This window comes from Carassius carassius, chromosome 12 (assembly GCF_963082965.1).
Source record: "Carassius carassius chromosome 12, fCarCar2.1, whole genome shotgun sequence".
Taxonomy (NCBI): domain Eukaryota; kingdom Metazoa; phylum Chordata; class Actinopteri; order Cypriniformes; family Cyprinidae; genus Carassius; species Carassius carassius.
Window position 1 is genome coordinate 30,911,322 of NC_081766.1, and position 20,870 is coordinate 30,932,191.

General features: G+C 36.6%; 2 protein-coding genes across 2 annotated transcripts; one reads left to right on the top strand and one right to left on the bottom strand.

The window, feature by feature from the left end:
• Nucleotides 1-3,761: 3,761 nt before the first annotated feature.
• On the top strand, nt 3,762-6,184 carry dynlt5 (dynein light chain Tctex-type family member 5). Its single transcript, XM_059562858.1, has 5 exons — nt 3,762-3,836; nt 3,987-4,146; nt 4,277-4,368; nt 5,082-5,206; nt 5,380-6,184. The coding sequence occupies exons 2-5, from the start codon at nt 4,034-4,036 to the stop codon at nt 5,581-5,583; spliced, it is 534 nt and encodes a 177-aa protein (XP_059418841.1). The 5' UTR covers nt 3,762-3,836; nt 3,987-4,033; the 3' UTR covers nt 5,584-6,184.
• An 8,436-nt stretch (nt 6,185-14,620) lies between these two features.
• Nucleotides 14,621-15,316, bottom strand: insl5b (insulin-like 5b). The gene is made up of 2 exons (XM_059562859.1): nt 15,126-15,316; nt 14,621-14,844 (listed from the first exon to the last, which is right to left on the bottom strand). The coding sequence occupies exons 1-2, from the start codon at nt 15,289-15,291 to the stop codon at nt 14,720-14,722; spliced, it is 291 nt and encodes a 96-aa protein (XP_059418842.1). The 5' UTR covers nt 15,292-15,316; the 3' UTR covers nt 14,621-14,719.
• Between the last annotated feature and the right edge of the window lie 5,554 nt (nt 15,317-20,870).

Here is a 20,870-nt window from a genome sequence, read left to right on the forward strand (position 1 = left end):
GTTATTGCATTAAGTATCATGAACTAACAAGAAACAACATTGCCTAAATCAGCCTTTTTAATCTAGTTTAATGTCAATGTCTGCATATACATTACGGTAAAATACTTTTAAGATTTTTTTTCTTTTTTTTTAATGCTTTTATTTAGCAATGATCCACTAAATTATGACATTTATAATGTTAAATAATAATATATAATTAATATAAAATAATACCACATTTCTATTTCAAACAAATGCTGTTCTTTTGAACATTCCATTCATCAAAGAATCCAGAAAAAAGTCATGTTGAGCTTTACAAATGTTTTTATCATTGATAATAATCATAAGTGTTTCTTGAGCAGCATAATGATTTCTGAAGGATCATGTGAAACTGAAGACTGGAGTAACGCTGCTGAAAATTCAGCTATCAATCATATGAATAAATTACATTTAAAAATATATATTAGAAAATGGTTATTTGAAATTATCAAATTTCACAATTTTACTGCTTTTATTGTATTTTTGATTAAATAAATGCACCTTTGCGGAGCCAAAGAGTTCGGTAATGTTTGGGCGTGGAGGAGTGAAACTTTGAACAGAGAATGTACTTTTGGTAAACTTGGGGGAGAATGGGGAAGTGCCATTGAGCAGTTTCGGCGATAATGATTCTGATTTTATTACATTCATGGTAAATGATGATTGATAATGAGAACCGTATTTTTCGGACTATAAGTCGCATCAGTCCAAAAATACGTCATGATGAGGAAAAAACATATAAGTCGCACTGGACTATAAGTCGCATTTATTTAGAACCAAGAACCAAGAGAAAACATTACCATCTACAGCCGCGAGAGGGCGCTCTATGCTGCTCAGTGTTTACTACAGGAGCACTGAGCAGCATAGAGCGCCCTCTCGCGGCTGTAGACGGTAATGTTTTCTCTTGATTCATTTCTCTCGGTTCATGTCAAATTAATTTGGATAAATAAGTCGCACCTGACTGTAAGTCGCAGGACCAGCCAAACTATGAAAAAAAAGTGCGACTTATAGTCCGGAAAATACGGTAATGTATTGACCATAACAAGGTCACACCAGCAGTGGCTCGCACAGAGCACAACAGCACAGGCAGAGACACTCATAATACATATTGCGATACAAATTAAGTTTTTACATTTATAACATACGATATAGCTTATTTAAGCAACATGAGACGACCAAGAGAGCGCTGTTTCCCAAATATTAGCATGATTGCATATTTGACATTGATTTTATTCATTAAATAAACAAATAGTTAAAGGAATAGTTCACCCAAAAATGAAAATTCTTTCTTCATTTACTCCCCCTCATGTTGTTCAAAACCTGTGTGAGTTGCATTCTTATGTTGAACGTAAAATAAGTTATTTTGAATATTGCTGTTAATCAAACAGTTGGTGGTTCCCATTGACTTCTTTCATACTTTGGATTCATTTGATCGAAAATACAATAAAAACATGAATATTCTGAAATATTATTTCAATGTATAACAACTGTTTTAATATATAAAATCAAAAAACATAAAATTTTACTGACCTCAAATGTTTTGAGTAGTATCAATTATGAAGAAATGTGACTTAACTATGCTAATAAATGTATGAATTAACATTAACGTAATGTTAGTTAAGATTAATAATGCTGTAAGAAATGTTGTTCATTATTAGTTTATGATGCCTAAAGCTAATGTTAGAGAATTAACCTTTATTGTCAAGTCCTATCATGCTACAATTAATGAAACGATGAGAGAGAAATACAGAGACATGCTTCCACAGAATATTCTCTTCAGTATCCTCTTAAATGCCTCTTGCGTCAGTGTTAATGTTGATTTGATGTTATTGGTGAATGTATGTTAGAATACATCACTTGTCGAGTTGGCCCGTAGCCCTTTGTTAAATAAAGTGCTTAAACATGGATGTAACCATGACCTTCAGAATTCATGCAAAAAGTGATGTCTATTTTACTTTTTCTTGATGTCTTAAAAGCATTTATTTATTTAATCATTTTTGAAAAAATGAAACTCCATTTGTGTCAGGGATGCAGAAGTCAAAATAAACTTAAGGAATTGGTCAAATATAAACAGTTTTCCTTTTGGTTTTCCACAATGTGGATTTTATTTTCCCAACACATTGTACTGTAGCAATATTTAAAGATAACATGTACAAATGTAAAATAGAAATTGTTATACATTTATCCAAAATGATATACAGTGGTTTCTATGTATTGTCATAGAACAGATTTCCTGTTAATTTATTTTTAGCATTTACAGTTCATGATGGCACTTTATTTATTAATTTGTTTAAAGTTCATGTAATTTATTTTATGCCTGTTCTGTGCAGAACAACATTTATCACTTCCTTGTACTGTGTATTGTGTTGAAAGTAAGGAAATGTTCATCTTTATTCTCAATGCTTTTTGTTTGCTGAGCAATATTGATTTTGTCAAAAGACTCCTATGTGAATCATTGCCTTCACAAAGTGTGTAGAAACTTCCAAATGTCTACAAAAACCTGAAATATAAATATATGAGTTATAGAGATATAATTTGGAGTTCTACATGACATTCCTGGATCATTTTTGGTCATGTGTTTTGGCTAATCGGGTGTCACATTAATTAAGTGTACTTTATTTCAGTGGTTTGGAGGCCTTACCTGGTGGGATGGAAAGAAAGCTGCTGCTTGTGGATTGTTTATTCCAGTTCAAACCTGTCTCCATCTCTCATTTTATATATATAAATGTATATATAAAATGTATTTATTACTTTTTAACCCACTGATGTCGTGGTATTGTGTTTGTCAGCTAACTTACATCTTGTTTATACGTCATTCAGAAAATGGAATATGCAAACATTTCATAGTAACTTCTCCGCAGATTTTAAGAGAATACAGAGACTGAAAATGCTAAATATATTATAAGTGGAAAATAATGTAATGTCTAAAAAATAAAATCAAGAAATTTCTGTTTAACATTCTTGGCTTTTTGTTGAGGTTATTGTCACTTAACACAATTTACACACTTAAACTAATCCTTTTTCCTAAAATGCTTTTTAATTTATTGTTGAAACCATAAAATTACAAGTATAAAATGTTCTCATAAATATTGGAGGAAAAAGAAACTTACAGTCTTAAAAAGTCTTCACAAATTAAAAGAACTTCCACAAATTAAGGTCTCCAGAAGGTCTTAAATCAGAGCAGAAAGTATTAAATACAGAAATTCATGGCATTAAATATCTAAACATTCTTAAATCATGATACATTCACTAGAAAATAAAAATTTATAAATTAATTATATTTTATGAAATGGAGTTTGGGTTTTTTTTTCCCATTGAATTAAGCACACTGTCGGATATTTTTTTCCCTAAACTTTACATTTAAATTTAGATCAACTTCTCAGAAAAAAAAACTTTTATATTTCATCTGAGTTTTAGACATTCGTGTGTGTGTTTGTGTGTAACAATTAATTAAAAAGTCACGGAGATCGGTTGGATGTTGTATTTTCAAACTATGAAATGCTCTAATAACTCACAGTTCTAGACATTTATTTTTCGATAATATATTGACATATTGTGTCCCCTTCAGTTTATATATTCTTTAATTAGTCTGGAGAAGGCGTTTTTAAAACTTCTTCAATTTCAGTCAGCTCAGGTGAACGTATCATCCCATAATCAACATTTCAAAACGAAACTGTCGCCATGGTCACCATAGAATTTTCGTTGGCGGGAGATCCCACCAAAGTGAAAATGAAATCCATTGTTGTCAAGGCAACGTTTGGAAACAAGCCGGTCGCGGTGCCGAGCATTTCCGGTTTGTGGAGGAGATAAACATCAGAGCGGTGAGTGTATTTTCCTCGATTAAAGTTATTTACATGCGTCTTGAGTTTAAATTAAGAACTATTTTGTTGACAGAAACATGTTTTTAACACATTTATGAATTATTAGTGCTCTTGCCAATGTAAATATAAATGGCTTTTTATGTCTTTCAGTTTTTCGTAGAACATCAGATACAATTCAGTCGATTTTCCGTAATAAAATGACAGATTTAGCGAAAGAGAAAGCAGCACGTCTGCTGAAGAAGCGTGGAAGTTTGTCTTCTCTGGGCAGTCATGAAGTCAGAGCTAAAGAAGCCTTTGCCAGAACTAAGGAGTGAGTTACTTTCATTCCTTAACATCTAACGTTACCAAAACACATAGTCAAATAATAACAAAGAAAGGTGTAAATATAAATAATTTGTGTGTGTGTGTGTGTGTGTGTGTGTGTGTGTGTGTGTGTGTAGCTCTATCAGCACAGTGTCCTACATGGAAGAGCCTGGACATCATGATGATATTCCACGGCCTGCGGTGCAAATGGAGAACACCTATCAGCTCAGTGAGTCTCTTCTCCTTGTAATAAATGTATTGCTCAATCTTAATTAATGTTAGTTAATGTGTTTGTCTTTTTGTTCAGAGTTACCATCTGCTTGAGTAAATGACAGGATCATTTTTATAATATCAACATTTACACCAACAAAAATAATACTGTAAGCTCACTGTGAATCGGGTCTGCTATAGTTAACTAAAACTAAAACCATATAAAACATTTTCTAAGCGTTAATATATATATATATATATAATGTCTTATGTTCCTGTAGCTCAATTGGCTATCACTGCGCTATCAAGCGCAAGGTTGAGGGTTCGATTCCCCGGGAACACATGATAGGTTAAAATTGATAGCCTGAATGCACTGTAAGTTGCTTTGGATAAAAGCGTCTGCTAAATGCATAAATTTATATATGTAACATATTTAATTTCTATTTTATTCCAAAGCTAAATTTCTCATTTTCTTTTTGATTTAACCTGACATAAAAAAACTAAAACTAAAATAAAAAAATATAATAAAAATGATATATTTAGAAGAAAAAAAACATATAACATAATAAAAATAATAATAATAAATTATTAAAACTAACTTAAGATAACCCTTGTTGTGAAAATAATCAAGATATTGTGCCAGAGCTTGACCAGAGCATATTACTTTCTGGCTCAGACTATGCTGTGTGGTAATAGTTTTATATCAGAAAATCATTGTAAATGTTTGCACAGGCCCCGCACAACGTTTCCCAGTGTTAATGGTGAAGGACATTCTAAAGGATGTGTTGACCAGCTACTTGCAAGAGGAGAAATATGAACCAGAGCTGTGCAGACAGATGACCAAAACCATCTCTGAGGTCAGCTGACCTTCACACACTCATTACACTGATTTTTTTCTAAATCATAATAAATACATAACACATCAATACACTGACTTGCCAGCTCACATATTTTCAGTAAAAGCATGTTGACATTATAAATATATAAATACAGATACATGCTCAAACCTGTGTTGTCATTGTAATTTTAGGTGGTCAAGGCCAGAGTTAAAGATTTGATGATTCCTCGCTATAAGATCATCGTCATCATCAGCATTGGTCAGATCAGAGACCAGAACATGCGCATGGGGAGTCGATGCCTTTGGGATGAGACACACGATAATTTCTCCTCACATACTTTCAAAAACAGCTCTCTGTTCGCCACCGCTACTGTTTATGGTGTTTATTTTGAATGAGTGTGTAAGAATATCAGCCGAGTTTTAGTGACGAGTGATTTTAGCCAACCAGTGGCATCTACACTACAAATGCACTCTGAGCTTTCTCAAGTCAGTTTACTGGCCTTTATAATGATTTATTAAGGTTACAAATAGAGGTTGAGTATGTATGAGGCTCTTCTGTTGCCTCAATGGCTCTCATAACGACGATAAGTTATCATGAAACTCTTAAAGCAAACATAGGAACAGACTGCTGACTGTGTATTATATATATATAACCAAATAATATATAGTCAGATATTTCTATTTCAAGCTGGTTTTGCACTCATGTTAATTCTACATTCTTGCTGATGATGAGATTTGTGACAGCTTCAAATGAAATGTTGGCCAGAAGTGGAATATTTGCCTATATTAATGTCTACTATTTAATGTTTATATTATGGAAGGACATTTTGGACACAATTTAAATACCATTGTCTTTAAGAAAACGTTTTACCTCATATAAACAATTGAAAATATGAATCTCTTCCCATACACTGAGTTGAAATGATTTCATTTTAATACCTCATTGTGTGTGATACCTCATTGTAAGTCAATAAATCTGAATGTCTGTTGACAATAATTTGTTTACTATTACTAATTTGTTTGAGAAAAAGTATTTTCTAATTTAAGTATTTTAAACTGTTATTGTTTGGTTATTCATTACTGGACAATATAATTGACATTATTTTCATTTATTCAGTTTAGCTATATGTTAATACAATATAGTTTAAATCATGTTTTGTTTAACAGAAAATAACTGCTACAGAAGTCTGAAAATATGGTTTAAAATGGTTAGATGAAGATAGATTTAACATTTCAGCCAAATCAGATCCTTGCTATTAAGTAAAATATCAAACTAATATTTTGCTGGCTGGAAAAAAAGAAAACTTCTCATTCTCAAAAACATGAAATCTCCTGGGTGATTGTAGCTCAGATCCAGTTCTCTCAGGTGTGATGGGTTTGAACTCCGGTATGAGCAGCCTTTCTTTGTCACCATACAGCCAGACAATCTAGAGGAAGAAATCACGTCAAATCAGATTACTGTGAATGTCCTTGTTTCGTATGTAAACCTCATTCCCTGATGAAGGGAACGGAGACGTTATGTCATGACGACATTAGGGGTCTTACATGGGAGCACAATCATCTCTGAATTAAAGAGAAAACACCAATGAAAATTGCCTAGTGGATTTTGCATGCTGAGCCACTCCCCGTGCACACAGTTATATAAGGAGACAGTTTGAATCCACTCATTAGGTTTTACGCTGAGGAGCCGTGAACGTGTTCTTGCAACGAATGGTTCAAGGTAGTGGCATCAACGTCTCTGTTCCCTCCATCAGAGAACGAGGGTTACATATACATAACCTTGACATTCCCTGTCTGTCGATCACTACGAGTTATATTGTGTAGACATTAGGGGTCTATGGGAAACACCACAACCTAAACACCATCCCAACCCTGTGGGGCAGCAAAGGTTAACAAGCTGTAGCATCAAGACAAAAGCTACGCTAAGGTTGTAACATTCCCAAAGCCCCAGCGCAAATTCAATGACCATGGTACTGCAGGGGACCAACAGTGAGAATATCACGGCTGGAGAAGGCCATGCTGCTGTTGTGTCCACAAAAAAGTTTTTGGAATTGGAATTTTGGCAGAATGACAGGGAAGCGAGCCATAAAAAAAGGTTGCTACGGAGACCACATCCTACCCGTAGGGGGGTGACGTGGAGATACTGATATGGACTGACCCAGTGGGCAGTATTACATATGGAATGGGTCTCTGAGGCAGGTCCTACCTTAGAGTAGGGATGGAACAACTGCCAGAAGAGACTGACAGAGCGGGTCGGTCAAGGGAAGACACAGGCTTACCGAGAGGGAAACCTTACCTTGGAAGAATACACATATAAGATTACCTGTAGGGAGTAAAGCCAGGGGCTTACCGGGAATCCGTGCTTACACCAGTATTGAGCCTAGCGTCAGAGGTTTTATAACCTCACAAAAGTGTTAGGTGTCTCCCAGCCTGCAGCTCGACAGATGTCTGCCAGAGAGGTGCCATGCATTAATGCCCAGGAGGAGGCAAGACTGTGAGCTCTCATCGCCAGGGGGCATAGCTTGCCTTGGAATTGATACGCCAAGGCAATGACATCCACTGTCCTAGGAGGATTTAACCCTCTGGCACCCCTCAGGAACCTAACGATCAGGTCATGCTTTCCCAGGGACCAGTCGTCCAATAGCAGCAACATACACTTTCAAGGTGGCGGGTGACAGCCTACGCTCCAACCTTTCTTGCAGGAAAGAAAGCATGACTCTATTTGAGCATCTTTGGGGGTTTTCTTGGCAAGAAGGACACTAATTTGTGAACAGACTCCACTTCAAAGTATAGGCTTGCCTCATAGAGGGAGTTCTAATCTGAGTGATAGTGTCTACTATCGTCCAGGAGCCACACTGGAGGTTCCAGATATCTGGACACATGTGCCATATGGTACCCAGCTGTACCAGTCAGGCGTTACCAGCAGGACTTCTTCCTCGTCCTCCCTGACTCTGCACAGTGTCTGTGCGAGCAGGATCACTGGGGGAAACACATACTTGTGCATAGCCTGGGGCCTGGGTCAGGAAATAGTACAGCTGGCAGTGGAAACAGTGGAAAAGCCAACAGGTCAACCTGAACTTCCCTGAATCAACTCCAAATCAGCTGGAATGCCTGGGGATGGTGTCTTAGCGACTTGAGCCGTCTCTGAATCCAGAGGAGGAAATAGTGGGTGAGTTGTGACATGCGATGTGATCACAGACTGCCCTGTCAGTTGAAACAGCTGCAGTTTTGTCTGTTAAAGCCGACATGTACATGTACCGGATCTACCACAAGGCTAGATGCACTGCCAGCACCTCGAGCGGCATGAATGTGACTGTCTCCCAGGAGCATCTAAAAATGTTTTAGTGGTACCACTGTCCTGCCTCTTAAGGAACTCAGGCAGTTTAACACCGACTGGGCATGTTTGTTGGTCCATACCAAGATAAGAGATTCTCTGCACAGGGGAGAGCTTGCTCTTCTCTCAGTTGACCTGAACCCCCAACTGACCAGCTCGACACACAGTACCACTTCTGTCTCATCATTAACCTTGTGCTTGCACTGTTGTACACGGTCTCAAAAATTGCCTGCACACGGGCGTGATGCATGGCTGTCCGCGAGTCCTATGATGATGAAAATTACATATTGCAGACGGTGCGTGGACACAGACGGCCGAAGTATATTTTGCCCTTTATCAGTGGCGCACGAGATGCGATGACAGTGTAAGTGTCATTACATTATAATTTTTTTGTTAGCCTATCCAGTTGAAGCCACTAGATGCAGCGCTGCTACGATGTTCTTTCAAAATACTGCAGAAAAAGAGAACATTAATGTGGAGAAAGTCTTGTTTATATCAAAACTGAAACCAAGCCATTCACACACAATGTATATTTCACACATTTTCTAGAGGGACATCTCCTATCACCGTTGCACTCGTGTCTTGCACTCGTGTCTTGAGCCGCATGTTTAGAAAGCCATGTAAAAACATATCTCAAGACTTTGTGGTGGGTTTTCCCCCATCACACTGCCTCTCATGTTTTTAAATGAAATATGTACTCAGTGTGATTGGGTTTATCCCCTTTGTATTAAACTATGCATGCATACATGATGCTGTTTTGTTTATAGTTATTTAAGCAACTTAAATATAATTGGTTTATAAACATTTTTTTAAATATTATTCACTTCACAGTCATGTGTTCTAATGCTTTGAATAGTAATATTTTGCTCGATGCACCCCCAGGAGAGAAGCCAAAAGCTTTTCTTCACCCTAACTGAAATTATGCATTTTAAATTCAAATATAATTTGAATTTTGATAATATATATTGATAGTCGTTGCCTAGTTGTTAGGGAGTTTGATTCCTAACCCTAAGGTTGTGGGTTTGAGTCTTTGGCCGGCAATACCGTGACTGAGGTGCCCTTGAGCAAGGTATTGAATCCCCAACTGCTCCCCATTGCCGCAGAATAAATGGTTGCCCACTGCTCCAGTTGTGTGTTCATGGTGTGTGTGTGTGTGTGTGTGTGTGTGTGTGTGTGTGTGTGTGTGTGTGTGTATGTGTGTGTGTGTGTGTGTGTGTGTGTGTGCACTTTGGATGGGATAAATGCAGAGCATGAATTTTGAGTATTGGTCACCATACTTGGTTGTATGTCATGTCACTCACTCACTTATAAGTACAAAATTCAAATTTAGTTGTTCAGCTATTTTGATAGCCCTAAAGTACACATCCTTCAGGTCGATTGCTGCCAACCAATCCTGGGCTTGAACACATTTGATAATACTTTTTTGCGTCAAAATCTTGAATGCGTGCCTGTGAAGGGCCCAATTCAAGACTCACAGATCCAAGATAGGTCGAAGGCCACCGCTTTCTTTGGGTACGATAAAGTAAGTGCTGTAAAACGCCTCCCTCATCTCGGCTGGTGGGTGAAACATGGGGGGCATCGCTCTCCTGCGTGGGGCTCAACGCATCGGCCTTGACTGTGTCACAGCATGGGGTGGAGCCAGTGTGGAGGATGCAGGAGGACGCCCTTGGCGATGATCAGGCTGAGACATGGCCCAAGATGGAACGGTGGCAGCTGGAGGATTACGTAGGGGCTGGATGTGTTGGATGGCCTCAGTCTGCTTTTATACTGCCAAGAACTGCTGGGCAAAGTCCTCGACAGTGTCACCGAACAGGCCACCCTGAGAGATAGGAGCGTCAGGAAAGAAAACTTTGTCAACAAATCTCGTTTCAGCCAGGTTGAACCAGCGATGGCCCTCCTGGACCACCAAAGTGGTCATGGCTATCCCGAGGGACTGTGGCTTGACTTTCTCCCCCACGTTCCTCATTACCTCGGGTCTGTACAACCCCCGTGCTCACCACAGCCAGGGCAAGCATGGCCGACAGCTCTGGGTCTGATTCGGCAGTGGCAACAACACCCGAGGGGGAGCAGCCCCCCCATGGAGTGGCAACAACACCCGAGGGGGAGCAGCCCCGCCGAATCTTCATCCTCAGAGGCCTATAGCCAATATCTTATCTGGAGGTGATCCACATAAGAGCAGAAGGAACCAGCTCTCCTTTCATCAGGGTTGACATCAGCACACCCACTGATGAAAACTCATTCACATCAGAAATGTTCGCAGTGTCTAAAAAGAGCAAAATTCTACTTTTATCCAAATCATCAAATATGAACACCACTTTACTCTGAGCATAAATTTTGGAGTCCAGATACTGAAGGTCTACGCAAAGGATAGAAGGTCAGAAGAAGTTTGTGAAAACTATACCACTGCTCTTTAACCAAGTTAATTTCTCAAAATAGAAGGACAAACATGAAATCTACATTGAGATTGGTTTTTCCATCAGCCCAGTCCAAAATTTAACTTCTGCACAGAGAATGTTTTTCCGATTCCAGCAACGTCTTTAGTGAGAACAGCCTATTGTTCAGGTGAAGGGTCAAATATGTCATTGCAGTAGATTGGAGTGTCTTGTGAGTGTTCTGGGTGTTTTCTCCATGTGTAAAACCTCATGCTCTTCATTCATCACTTCACATTTCCCCTCTATGATGTACATAGTCCCTCAAATAAAAACTCATACTTGGTCTTCATGCTGATTTTGTGAATCTCTTTGACTTTGTAGAACGTCATTCACTGGTTGGTGAGAATCTTGTTGTAAGTCTTCATTCACCTCAACTCTGTGTGTATATAGAGCAGAGTGTTTACTTCTATCTTTGCACCAGGTAAAATTAAAGTGTCTGATATGATCCGTCTGATCTGTCACAAAGCGCTATCAAAAGACTTGCAATAAAGCTCACGAGTCATATAGACTCTTTTTATTATATTTTTTTACACATTTTATGTAATTTTGTGCTTATCAGTGGCCACCCCATTGACTTTCATTGTATGGAAAAGAGGTGCATAAACATTCTTCAACATTTCTTTTTGAGCTACATGGAAGGGAGGAAGTCCTGATTTGACACCATGAGGGTGAGTAAACTTGTCACTTGTCATATGAGTCAAAATGAGTCACTTGTCATATATTATGAAACTTTATGTATTACATAATTCTGAGTATTTTCATTAACCTGAAATCAGAGGTCACCGTTTTACTGCTGTATAGCTGAATGAACCCCTTACTATTCAAGGACACACAGCTGCATGGTCTCTGGAGATGCTTTTAAGTGTACCTAATATCTGATTAAATTAAATTATTACAACAAATATATCGATTAGTAAATGACGGTGAAATTTAAATATTTCTGTATTATTTCATTTCAGTGTTTTGGCTTAACTGGGGTCAGAGGTCATTGCAGGGGGGTAATTCATGGATTTATTACACACTGACATACAAATGGAGTTTGGAGATGTTTTCAGAGTCTGGAGACGAATAGCTCCATCCTCATCTCTCTCCTCATACATACTCATTTTTGAGTAAAATATCTCACTTCTCCAGGCAAAGAGGCTGGTTTAAGACATGTACAGTGAGTTCATAACAATGGAAAAAACATGCTTTCGTTGCATGGAATCCATTTATTTGTCAGTTTCCTCAACAAAACAGTTTTTGGAAAACACTGCCTTAGTATTGCTAAACACAGCTAAACAGACCACTGAAATGTCTAAGATGTCTGTCTGAAATGAGCAAATGTCTCAAAGTCCCCCAGAAATTTGCAAAGCACTTAACAAATTATAACATTCAGAAAAAAATTGTTTTGATTTGATTGCATAATTCCTACAATTTAGATTTTACCTATATATTAGACACTTTTGTTACATAATATCAAATTGTATAACAAAATATGCTATATATGTTTGGCTTTTATCGCCATTGATCATGCCCCCTCAAAAATGGCAAATAGCTTTCATTGAATTATTATAAGAATTATTACATTTTTTTTTTTTGCAGAAATATAATTCAATACAAAATAAGAAAAAGAAAAAGAAATAAGAAAAATACAATTAAAACATTCTATAATACAAGCTTTTTTATTATAGGATACTTTTTGATGTAATGACAACAAAAAATGTAGATCAGATTGTAAAAGGAAATATTTTGCAGCTAGGTTTACATTTAAAAGTATAATGTTCAGACAAATAAATAAACAAAAGTCAAATTGCTTACATCATTCGCAATGCTTCATGGGAGTATGAGTTCGCTGCTTAGCTATTTTAGGCGCAGTGGATGAGCGAGCTGCTCTTTTGTGGATGTTGTTCTTCAATGGGAATTTTCAATTATGAACTTTTTTTTCTAGTTATCTGAACTGTGGCTTCTACAGTCAAGTCAAGTAACCTTTATTTATATAGCGCTTTAAACAAAATACATTGCGTCAAAGCAACTGAACAACATTCATTAGGAAAACAGTGTGTCAATAATGCAAAATGATAGTTAAAGGCAGTTCATCATTGAATTCAGTGATGTCATCTCTGTTCAGTTAAATAGTGTCTGTGCATTTATTTGCAATCAAGTCAACGATATCGCTGTAGATGAAGTGTCCCCAACTAAGCAAACCAGAGAAGACAGCGGCAAGGAACAGAATGGTGACAGAATGGAGAAGAAACCTTGGGAGAAACCAGGCTCAGTGTGGGGGCCAGTTCTCCTCTGATCAGATGAAACCAGTAGTTCAATTCCAGCAAAGTCAGATTGTGCAGAAGAATCATCTGTTTCCTGTGGTCTTGTCCTGGTGGTCCTCTGAGACAAGGTCTTTACAGGGGATCTGTATCTGGGGCTCTAGTTGTCCTGGTCTCCGCTGTCTTTCAGGGCAATAGATGTCCTTTCTAGGTGCTGATCCACCATCTGGTCTGGATACGTACTGGATCCGGGTGACTGCAGTGACCCTCTGATCTGGACACAGACTGGATCTGGTGGCTACGGTGACCTCGGAATAAGAGAGAAACAGACAAATATTAGCGTAGATGCCATTCTTCTAATGATGTAGCAAGTACATCGGGTGTTTACACCGGTTTACCTAATTAATGCAGCCTAAAAATCCTTTAACGGATTTGGATATTAGAAGCGTGTATATTCATTTAACAACCTTGGAGATAATATAGGTCTGTCTTAAAACATATTCGTTAATTTTTACAAATTAATTTCTTTATGGTGAAAGTAAATAAGATTGTGATTGTTACACGCAGATCAAAAGATGTTGCACAAAGCTTTAAACTAGCTACCGTATATGATTAATGTTATCCTTTTAATCCCGCTCCTTCTGGAGTCATAGATTACGCCGAGAAGAACTCCTGCTCGTTTATCTTTTTTTTAATCTGTTTGATTTAAAGCTATTTTATGTCATAAAAACTTATATGAAATTTTAAACTTATTTGAATACTACATGGTTCGAACATAATGCATATGAATGGTCATGTTGGATTAATGTTAACCTAAAGTTTGAGTGGCAGAAATGTAAAAATACCCCTGAGAATGTATTTATTGCTGTTTCTCAATAAAATAGGACATATAAACCTTGTTCATGTGTTTTGTTCAAAATGCATTTATTCTCAATTTTATAGTTGGTACAGTATCTCCTGATATTGGATATAAAATACAATATTGGGTAGTCTATACATGTATTACAGTATACAGTATTTGTCCCTGCTTCTAGATTTTAACCTTTTTAACAACATTTAAAAAAAACATAGTAAACCATTTAACTTCATAAGCATTTAACCGCTTACAAAAGTGTCATAATAATAACATGTTTTGGGGCACATATAGTATTTGCATATAATCAAACAATACCCAATGTATATTTCAGTACCTGATCTAATATCTGATTGCACTTAGGGAAAAAAGTATAGGTTCGGTATATACCAAATAGGTTATAGGTTTATTTCAGGGTGAACTATTCCCTTAATAGTACCTCTAAAAAAGACAGCTTTCTTTTCGATCAAGTGTTGGTGCTCTTTAAATGTTGCCACATTTAAAGAAATTATTTTTGCATTTGAAGAATGCCTTGGAAAACAACATCTGAACATTTTTTTTTTTTTTCAAATATGTTAAAGCCATTGAACTTTATGTAATTCAGGTCTTCAAAAAAAAAGTTTAAGTGCATTTTTCACAGAGAAGATGATGAAGTCAGGAGTGTTTCTCAGCACATGTGAACAAGATCACTTTTTCTACATCCCGCTTGACAGCACATGGAGAGCAGCGCTTCGTATGCCTCTCTTCTTACTCGATCCATTTCTGACTCCACATCAGGCTCAATTTTATAATCTGTGTAAAATCAAAGACATGCATTGTATGATTTCAATTTCCTCCAAAGTTCAAGCTGTAAAACGGATGTAAAACTGAAATCTATACAGCAGGTGGCACACAAGCCAAATCTGAAACAGCACAGTTTTACTACTACTAGTCTACTACTATTTCTGAAATGTATTTGTGTGGCAGAAATATTAAGAGTAGTATGCTGTTCCAAATTTAGCCAAGTTTTGTTGTACTCAATTACACTGTCATGATGACTGATCAAGCAAAAACTAAATATATAGGCTACTAACCATTTATTGGGTCCTCTGTTTGGCCCCGCCTCCATCTGGAACCCCCACACGTGTAGACGACCGCCCGAAAAAACTCACGGCCACAGAGTCTCAGAGCTTTCTGGGCCTGGGCTGAATCTGCCCACGCGGCCAACACCAACAGCATCACCAGCAGCACAGCTTTCATGGCTGGAAACAGTGTAAAAGCAGTGTCTTCTGGTGAGCTTATGAAATTCTTTTGTTTTCTGACCACAGAACGTCTTCATTTATATACTACGAAAGCCGTGATTCACGTGTTATTGACGCACTTCTTTTCCGTGACCTTTTAAATGAGACAAAATGACCCACAAAACAGACAATTCTATTTGACAAAATGGGTTAGTTGGTTTTAAATAAATAGATGATGTACAAATGGTGTATAAAAATACAGCTAATTTAACAAAGTGACGTGAGGTCTTCGTTTTATTTGCTACAGCAAAGTGCTCTTTAATGATCTTTTAGAAATGCATGCCTATAAACCTGAATATGGTAAATATATGGTAAATTTGAGCATGTGTCACACCAGCATTATGGAATGACACCAGGATAATGAGAGCAAGCACTTCCTCCCAAATCTTGTTAATTTGACCTAAAAAGCTGAGCACCATAATGAGCCGATTTATTTCTGGCTGGCAAACACTTTGTTGCCAAGTGCTTCCACACAACATCACTGTTTTACAGGATAACCGTACCATCCTGCAGTATTTGCCACAGGCGTACACATTTTTTATGCTATTGTTCATAAAACAGCAACTTGAGTGACAGTGCATTTTGCTTCTGAACAAGCGGAAGTAAGAAAGCTGAACTCATTTGGCCACTGAAATAAGGACAATTTTGGCATTTTGTAAAGCTTTTTTAACTGCACAAAGTGTGAATTTTCTCTCTGTGTTGTTAGTTTCACAAAGTATTTGTTGGGATTGTTGAACCACCCTTATGAAACAAAAATATATTGCAGTATATTGGAAAATATCATGTAATATATTGGCATACATTTTTATATATATATCGGATTTAATATTTCTTTTTTCCAATATATTGCAATATATTGAAAGCGGCAAACATTTGTATATTTTGCAATATGTTATAGAATATATGTATAATCAATATATTATTCAATGTATTCAAATATATAATATATTAGAAAATAAAAATGGAAAATAATATATTACAATATATCACAATATATTTTAAGAAATATATTGGTAAATATATTTTCCTTTCTTAAGGGCAGGCAGGGCATAGAAACAAAAGAGATGCTATAAAATCTTATCTATGATGTTTATAGACAAGAAGTTGTAAAATCTCTACCACTACATGATCACTAGTCATCTAGCACTGAACACCAGATCTTCAACTGCTAGTTTTCCAGTAATCTGGTAGAGATCATTTATATTTTGTTGGTCCGTTTGAAGTTTGTTCTCTGAGTAGGAAAATATCATTGATAACATAATACTGACATCGCTAAATTAAATGTCTGAATTTCTTATAACTGAAGTGCCCTTTGTCTTGTGAGGGCGTAGGGCATAGGGTTTATTTTTGTTCTTAAATCAAATCTGCATAGTGTGGAAAAAAAACCTGAAGCACATAAACTGAAATGAATAAATTAATGAATCCAGCCAATTAAATAAAATAATTTGTTAGTTTGTCATTTTTTGGGTGACCCAAAATAAAATTCTGAACAAGTTTTTCCCAACATAAAGGAGTTTCTTTCTACTGCTGAACACAAAAGAAGGTATTTTTGTAATTGTATGGAAGTCCATGGCTGCCAGCAACTGGTTGGTTACAAACATTCTTCAAAACACATTCTTTTCTATTCTCATACAGGTTCGGAACAACTTGAGGGTGAGAAAATTATTACAGAAATTACGTTTTTGGGTGAGCTATCCGTTTAATTTAAATCAAAAACTTTTTTTTTCAGTTAGGCCTACATAGATGTCCAAACTAAACGATTATCCTTCTTAAAGCTTTAGTGCATCAAGCCTTTCGACAATGACACTTCAAACTGAAGACAAACTGTTGTTTAAATGAGGTTGATGAAGGAATGAGGGTGGAAACACTGAGAAGCTCACGCGATCCAATAGTTGAAATTCCATCTCATCAAGTTCAGCGGAAGACGTTGTGTGGCCTAGTTCTTCAGTTCAAACCACAAGGTTATCATTATTAGAGGTATTACTGATTAAGAATATTTATTTATTTATCCACTTAAAGGGGTAAAGCCTAGGCAATTTGATTAATTAAGATGTGTTTGTTTGTTTGTCCACGAGGGGGCGCATTGAAAACGTGTTCGTGCAGTAGGTCGAGCTCTTGTTTTTGAACAACACGGTCACTCTGTGCCGCATTCCTAGAAAGCCATACACTCCTCACTCAGCTGACAGTCTTGGCAGATCTTTTTGCATAAGGTGGGGTTTACTGTAACGTTCACCTTCTGAAAATAACCTGTTTTCAACCTGCTGTGACTTGCCTCACACATTTCAACATACTAGATTGTAATGCCTTTAGGTAAGGGATCCAGTTTTGCATGCCCTTTTTTTCCCAATAACTATCTCTTGTTAATTGCTTGCTACAAAACATCATACACAAACACATGCCTACGAGAAAACTGGTATTTACCACCAAAATAGAGACTTTAATCACCAAACCAGTTCTCCATGACAGTTTTGCTGCTGTATAACCAGTCATTTTGTCAATATTGGACATGTATTTAATATTGTTATTTAAATAAAATAATAAGTACATAGTTAACTTTGAATAACCTCAAAGATGATGATCTATTTTAGGTTATGCTGGTGTTTTCTGGAGGAGGAAGTTGTGAAATATGGTGTAACAGGTGTATGACCAAACGCCTGGCAATGATAAGCTGTTTACTCTAAGTATGGAAGTGTCAGAGCTAAAGATAGCTGAAGATAACACTTTACAATGAGGTCCCATTAGTTAATGTTAGGTAATGCATTAACTAAAATGAACTAGCAATGAGAAATTCAAAAATGTATTCATCTTTGATAACATCACTTAAAAAAATACAGATGTTCATTAGTTAATGTCAGTTAATGGGGGGGAACAGATTTGGAGAAATTAAGCATTACATCACTTACTCACCAGTGGACCCTCTTCAGCTGATAAAAAAACGTCACAATAATCCACAAGTAATATACACAACTTCAAATCCATAATAAAGATGCTTTTAAAGGGATAGTTCACCCAAAAATGAAAATTCTATGCTTAGCCCTAGGGCATCCAAGAAGTAGGTGACTTTGTTTGTGGTGATTTTCAACTCAAGCCGTTGCAGTCTGTCAGTCATTTAATGGATGTGGATGGGAATCACGGCTAAAATATACAATAAAAAAAATTAATAAAGAAACATACACAAACAAAACCAAATTAAACCCTGCGGCTCGTGACGATATACTGTCTGTGCAAGAGACTCGTATATCATTTTTTTATCTCTGACTCACGCAATGTCCGCTCTTGCGCGCGTTCTCAGCAGCAAGAGAAATGTGCAGCATACATCTGAATATTTGGGTTGATACAACTTAACTACTGATTTCTAGTTGTGTCCTCTTTCAGAAGGCCAAACAAAGTATTTTCACTTTCACAACGAAACACACAGCGAATCCACGACATGGTGCCGGCAGCAACAGAGAGAATAAAAGTTACGCCTTCTTTCTTTGCCAGAACATTTGGGCGGCTTTATGCAAATCTTCCCATATAGTGATGTAGACATGTGGAGGCATGTTTAAACGAGGCGTTTTAGCAGGGCGTTGACGAGTCTTAACTTTTATAAAGAATATCTCTTTGGATTTGAGACTTTAGTCTTTGTAACTTTACAGATCTTTATTATAAACCAAGAGCTTGTAACACTCCAAAGAGAAAGGAAAACTTGAAATCACATCATATGACCCCTTTAAATGGTAGTAGTGGTGTTTCATGTGATTAGAATGCTTGTATACAGAGAAACACGCTTGTGTATTTAGGTTGTCTAAAGTTTAGGATGTGCTCATGTCGACATGTGCTTTTGGTGTAAGTTCACTGTGTTCCACTTGTTTAGCCTGGAGGTTTATATCACATCATCTTTGTTTCAACCATGCAGAGGTCAGGGTCTGTGAGATGATTGAAGCGCAAACAAACTGAAATGTGGCCATGAGCTTTATCATTAATGTGTATAAACAGACAATCACATGCTTTAAAAAAAAGCTATTCAATTTAATGTAATTGCACTAGATGAAACATTTTGATTCATACATATTAAAGTGACTTTACATAAAAATACACACACACAATATTCAACCCAAATGTTGTCCCAACAGAACAGAGCTGTCTGAACAAACCGTTTCATATTGAACAATGCTGCTGATTTATTTGTTTAGGGGCTCCCAGCATGCATTGCAGCATGAATCAATTATGTCATTACTGTTAATAGGATTATTGTTTTGACCTTTTTTGATCCTGTTGATGTTCTTGTTGTCAGTGTTACTTATTTGCTATGAAATTACTTATCTATCAGCAGGTCAAGGGTCCTTTAAAAATCAAACAACAGAAACTTAAGGCACAGCTGCATAGATTAACATCAGTGAAGTATATAAACACAGTCAATTTTATTTATTTATTTTCATTATATTTTTAGGAGATTAATATTTTAATTCAGTAAGGTTGTATTACATTGATCAAGTGACATTAACAGTATTTATAATGTTACAAAAGATTTTCTATTCCAAATATGTAGCCTTGGTAAGCATAAGAGACTTATTTGGAAAACCTTAAATGATAGCAATTTTTACTATTTCAAACTAATAAAAAAAAGAAAATATTAAGAGAACATGATTAATTGTTTTTTGGAAATTATTTATAATCAGAGGTGTAAGATACCTAAAAGTAACTATAGTTTATTTTCGGGTACTGGGTACCAAAGATATAAGCAACTTTTAGTCTCTACTTCACTGCATTTTTAAACGAGTTTCTGTTCATTTTACTCCACTACATCTGAAATGAGTGTTGCAATTACACACTACATTTCGCAGAAGTTTATTTATGCTACAAAAGATTTGACATTGCCAACTACAGGGCACTGAAAGTACTATATCTTGTGCATTTTCCCCTTACCCAAACTTGTCAACAAGGCTACTTTACATGAATTTGAGTTTGTTAGCAGTAGTTGTGAATCACAGGTGTTTTATAAATGAGATGAGGACATGACTGCAGATGCCAATGAGACCGAAACCAGCACATCCAGTGAGAAGGCTTTGACTTTTTAATTTAACTTTAATTTTATTTATCCATTACACTGAAGAGAACTTTTTGAAGGATATTGTTTTTTGTTTTTGCAATTTTGAGGTGTTTTATTTTGGTTTCAGAAAATAAGTGTGATTGCTGTCCTCACAAATCAGCTCTTTCTTGTGTGTGTGTGTGTGTGTGTGTGTGTGTGTGTGTGTGTGTGTGTGTGTGTGTGTGTGTGTGTGTGTGTGTGTGTGTGTGTGTGTGTGTTGTGTGTTTTCTGTGCCTTGTCTTGAACTTTTGTCACTTCCTTTCTCCTGTGGTTCTTTTAGTCAGTTTGTATCTTATCTTATCTGTATCTTATCTTAGCTTGTTAGTCTCATGTATACTGTATATACAGCCCTAGTGTTTCTTTAGTTCTTTGTGAGTTGTTGAATGTAAGAGTTGTCTGTTTGCCTGTCATTCTGTTCTTTGTTCCCTGTGGTTTTGGCTTATTGTTTGTTCTAGCTTTTCCCTGAA

Excerpts from the sequence above, each read along its gene's own strand:
- dynlt5 (XM_059562858.1), top strand. The coding sequence starts at position 4,034 with ATGACAGATTTAGCGAAAGAGAAAGCAGCACGTCTGCTGAAGAAGCGT. Across the intron at positions 4,147-4,276 it reads GCCTTTGCCAGAACTAAGGA|CTCTATCAGCACAGTGTCCT; the intron begins GTGAGTTACTTT and ends GTGTGTGTGTAG. Across the intron at positions 4,369-5,081 it reads GGAGAACACCTATCAGCTCA|GCCCCGCACAACGTTTCCCA; the intron begins GTGAGTCTCTTC and ends ATGTTTGCACAG.
- insl5b (XM_059562859.1), bottom strand. The coding sequence starts at position 15,291 with ATGAAAGCTGTGCTGCTGGTGATGCTGTTGGTGTTGGCCGCGTGGGCA. Across the intron at positions 14,845-15,125 it reads AACAGAGGACCCAATAAATG|ATTATAAAATTGAGCCTGAT; the intron begins GTTAGTAGCCTA and ends GATTTTACACAG.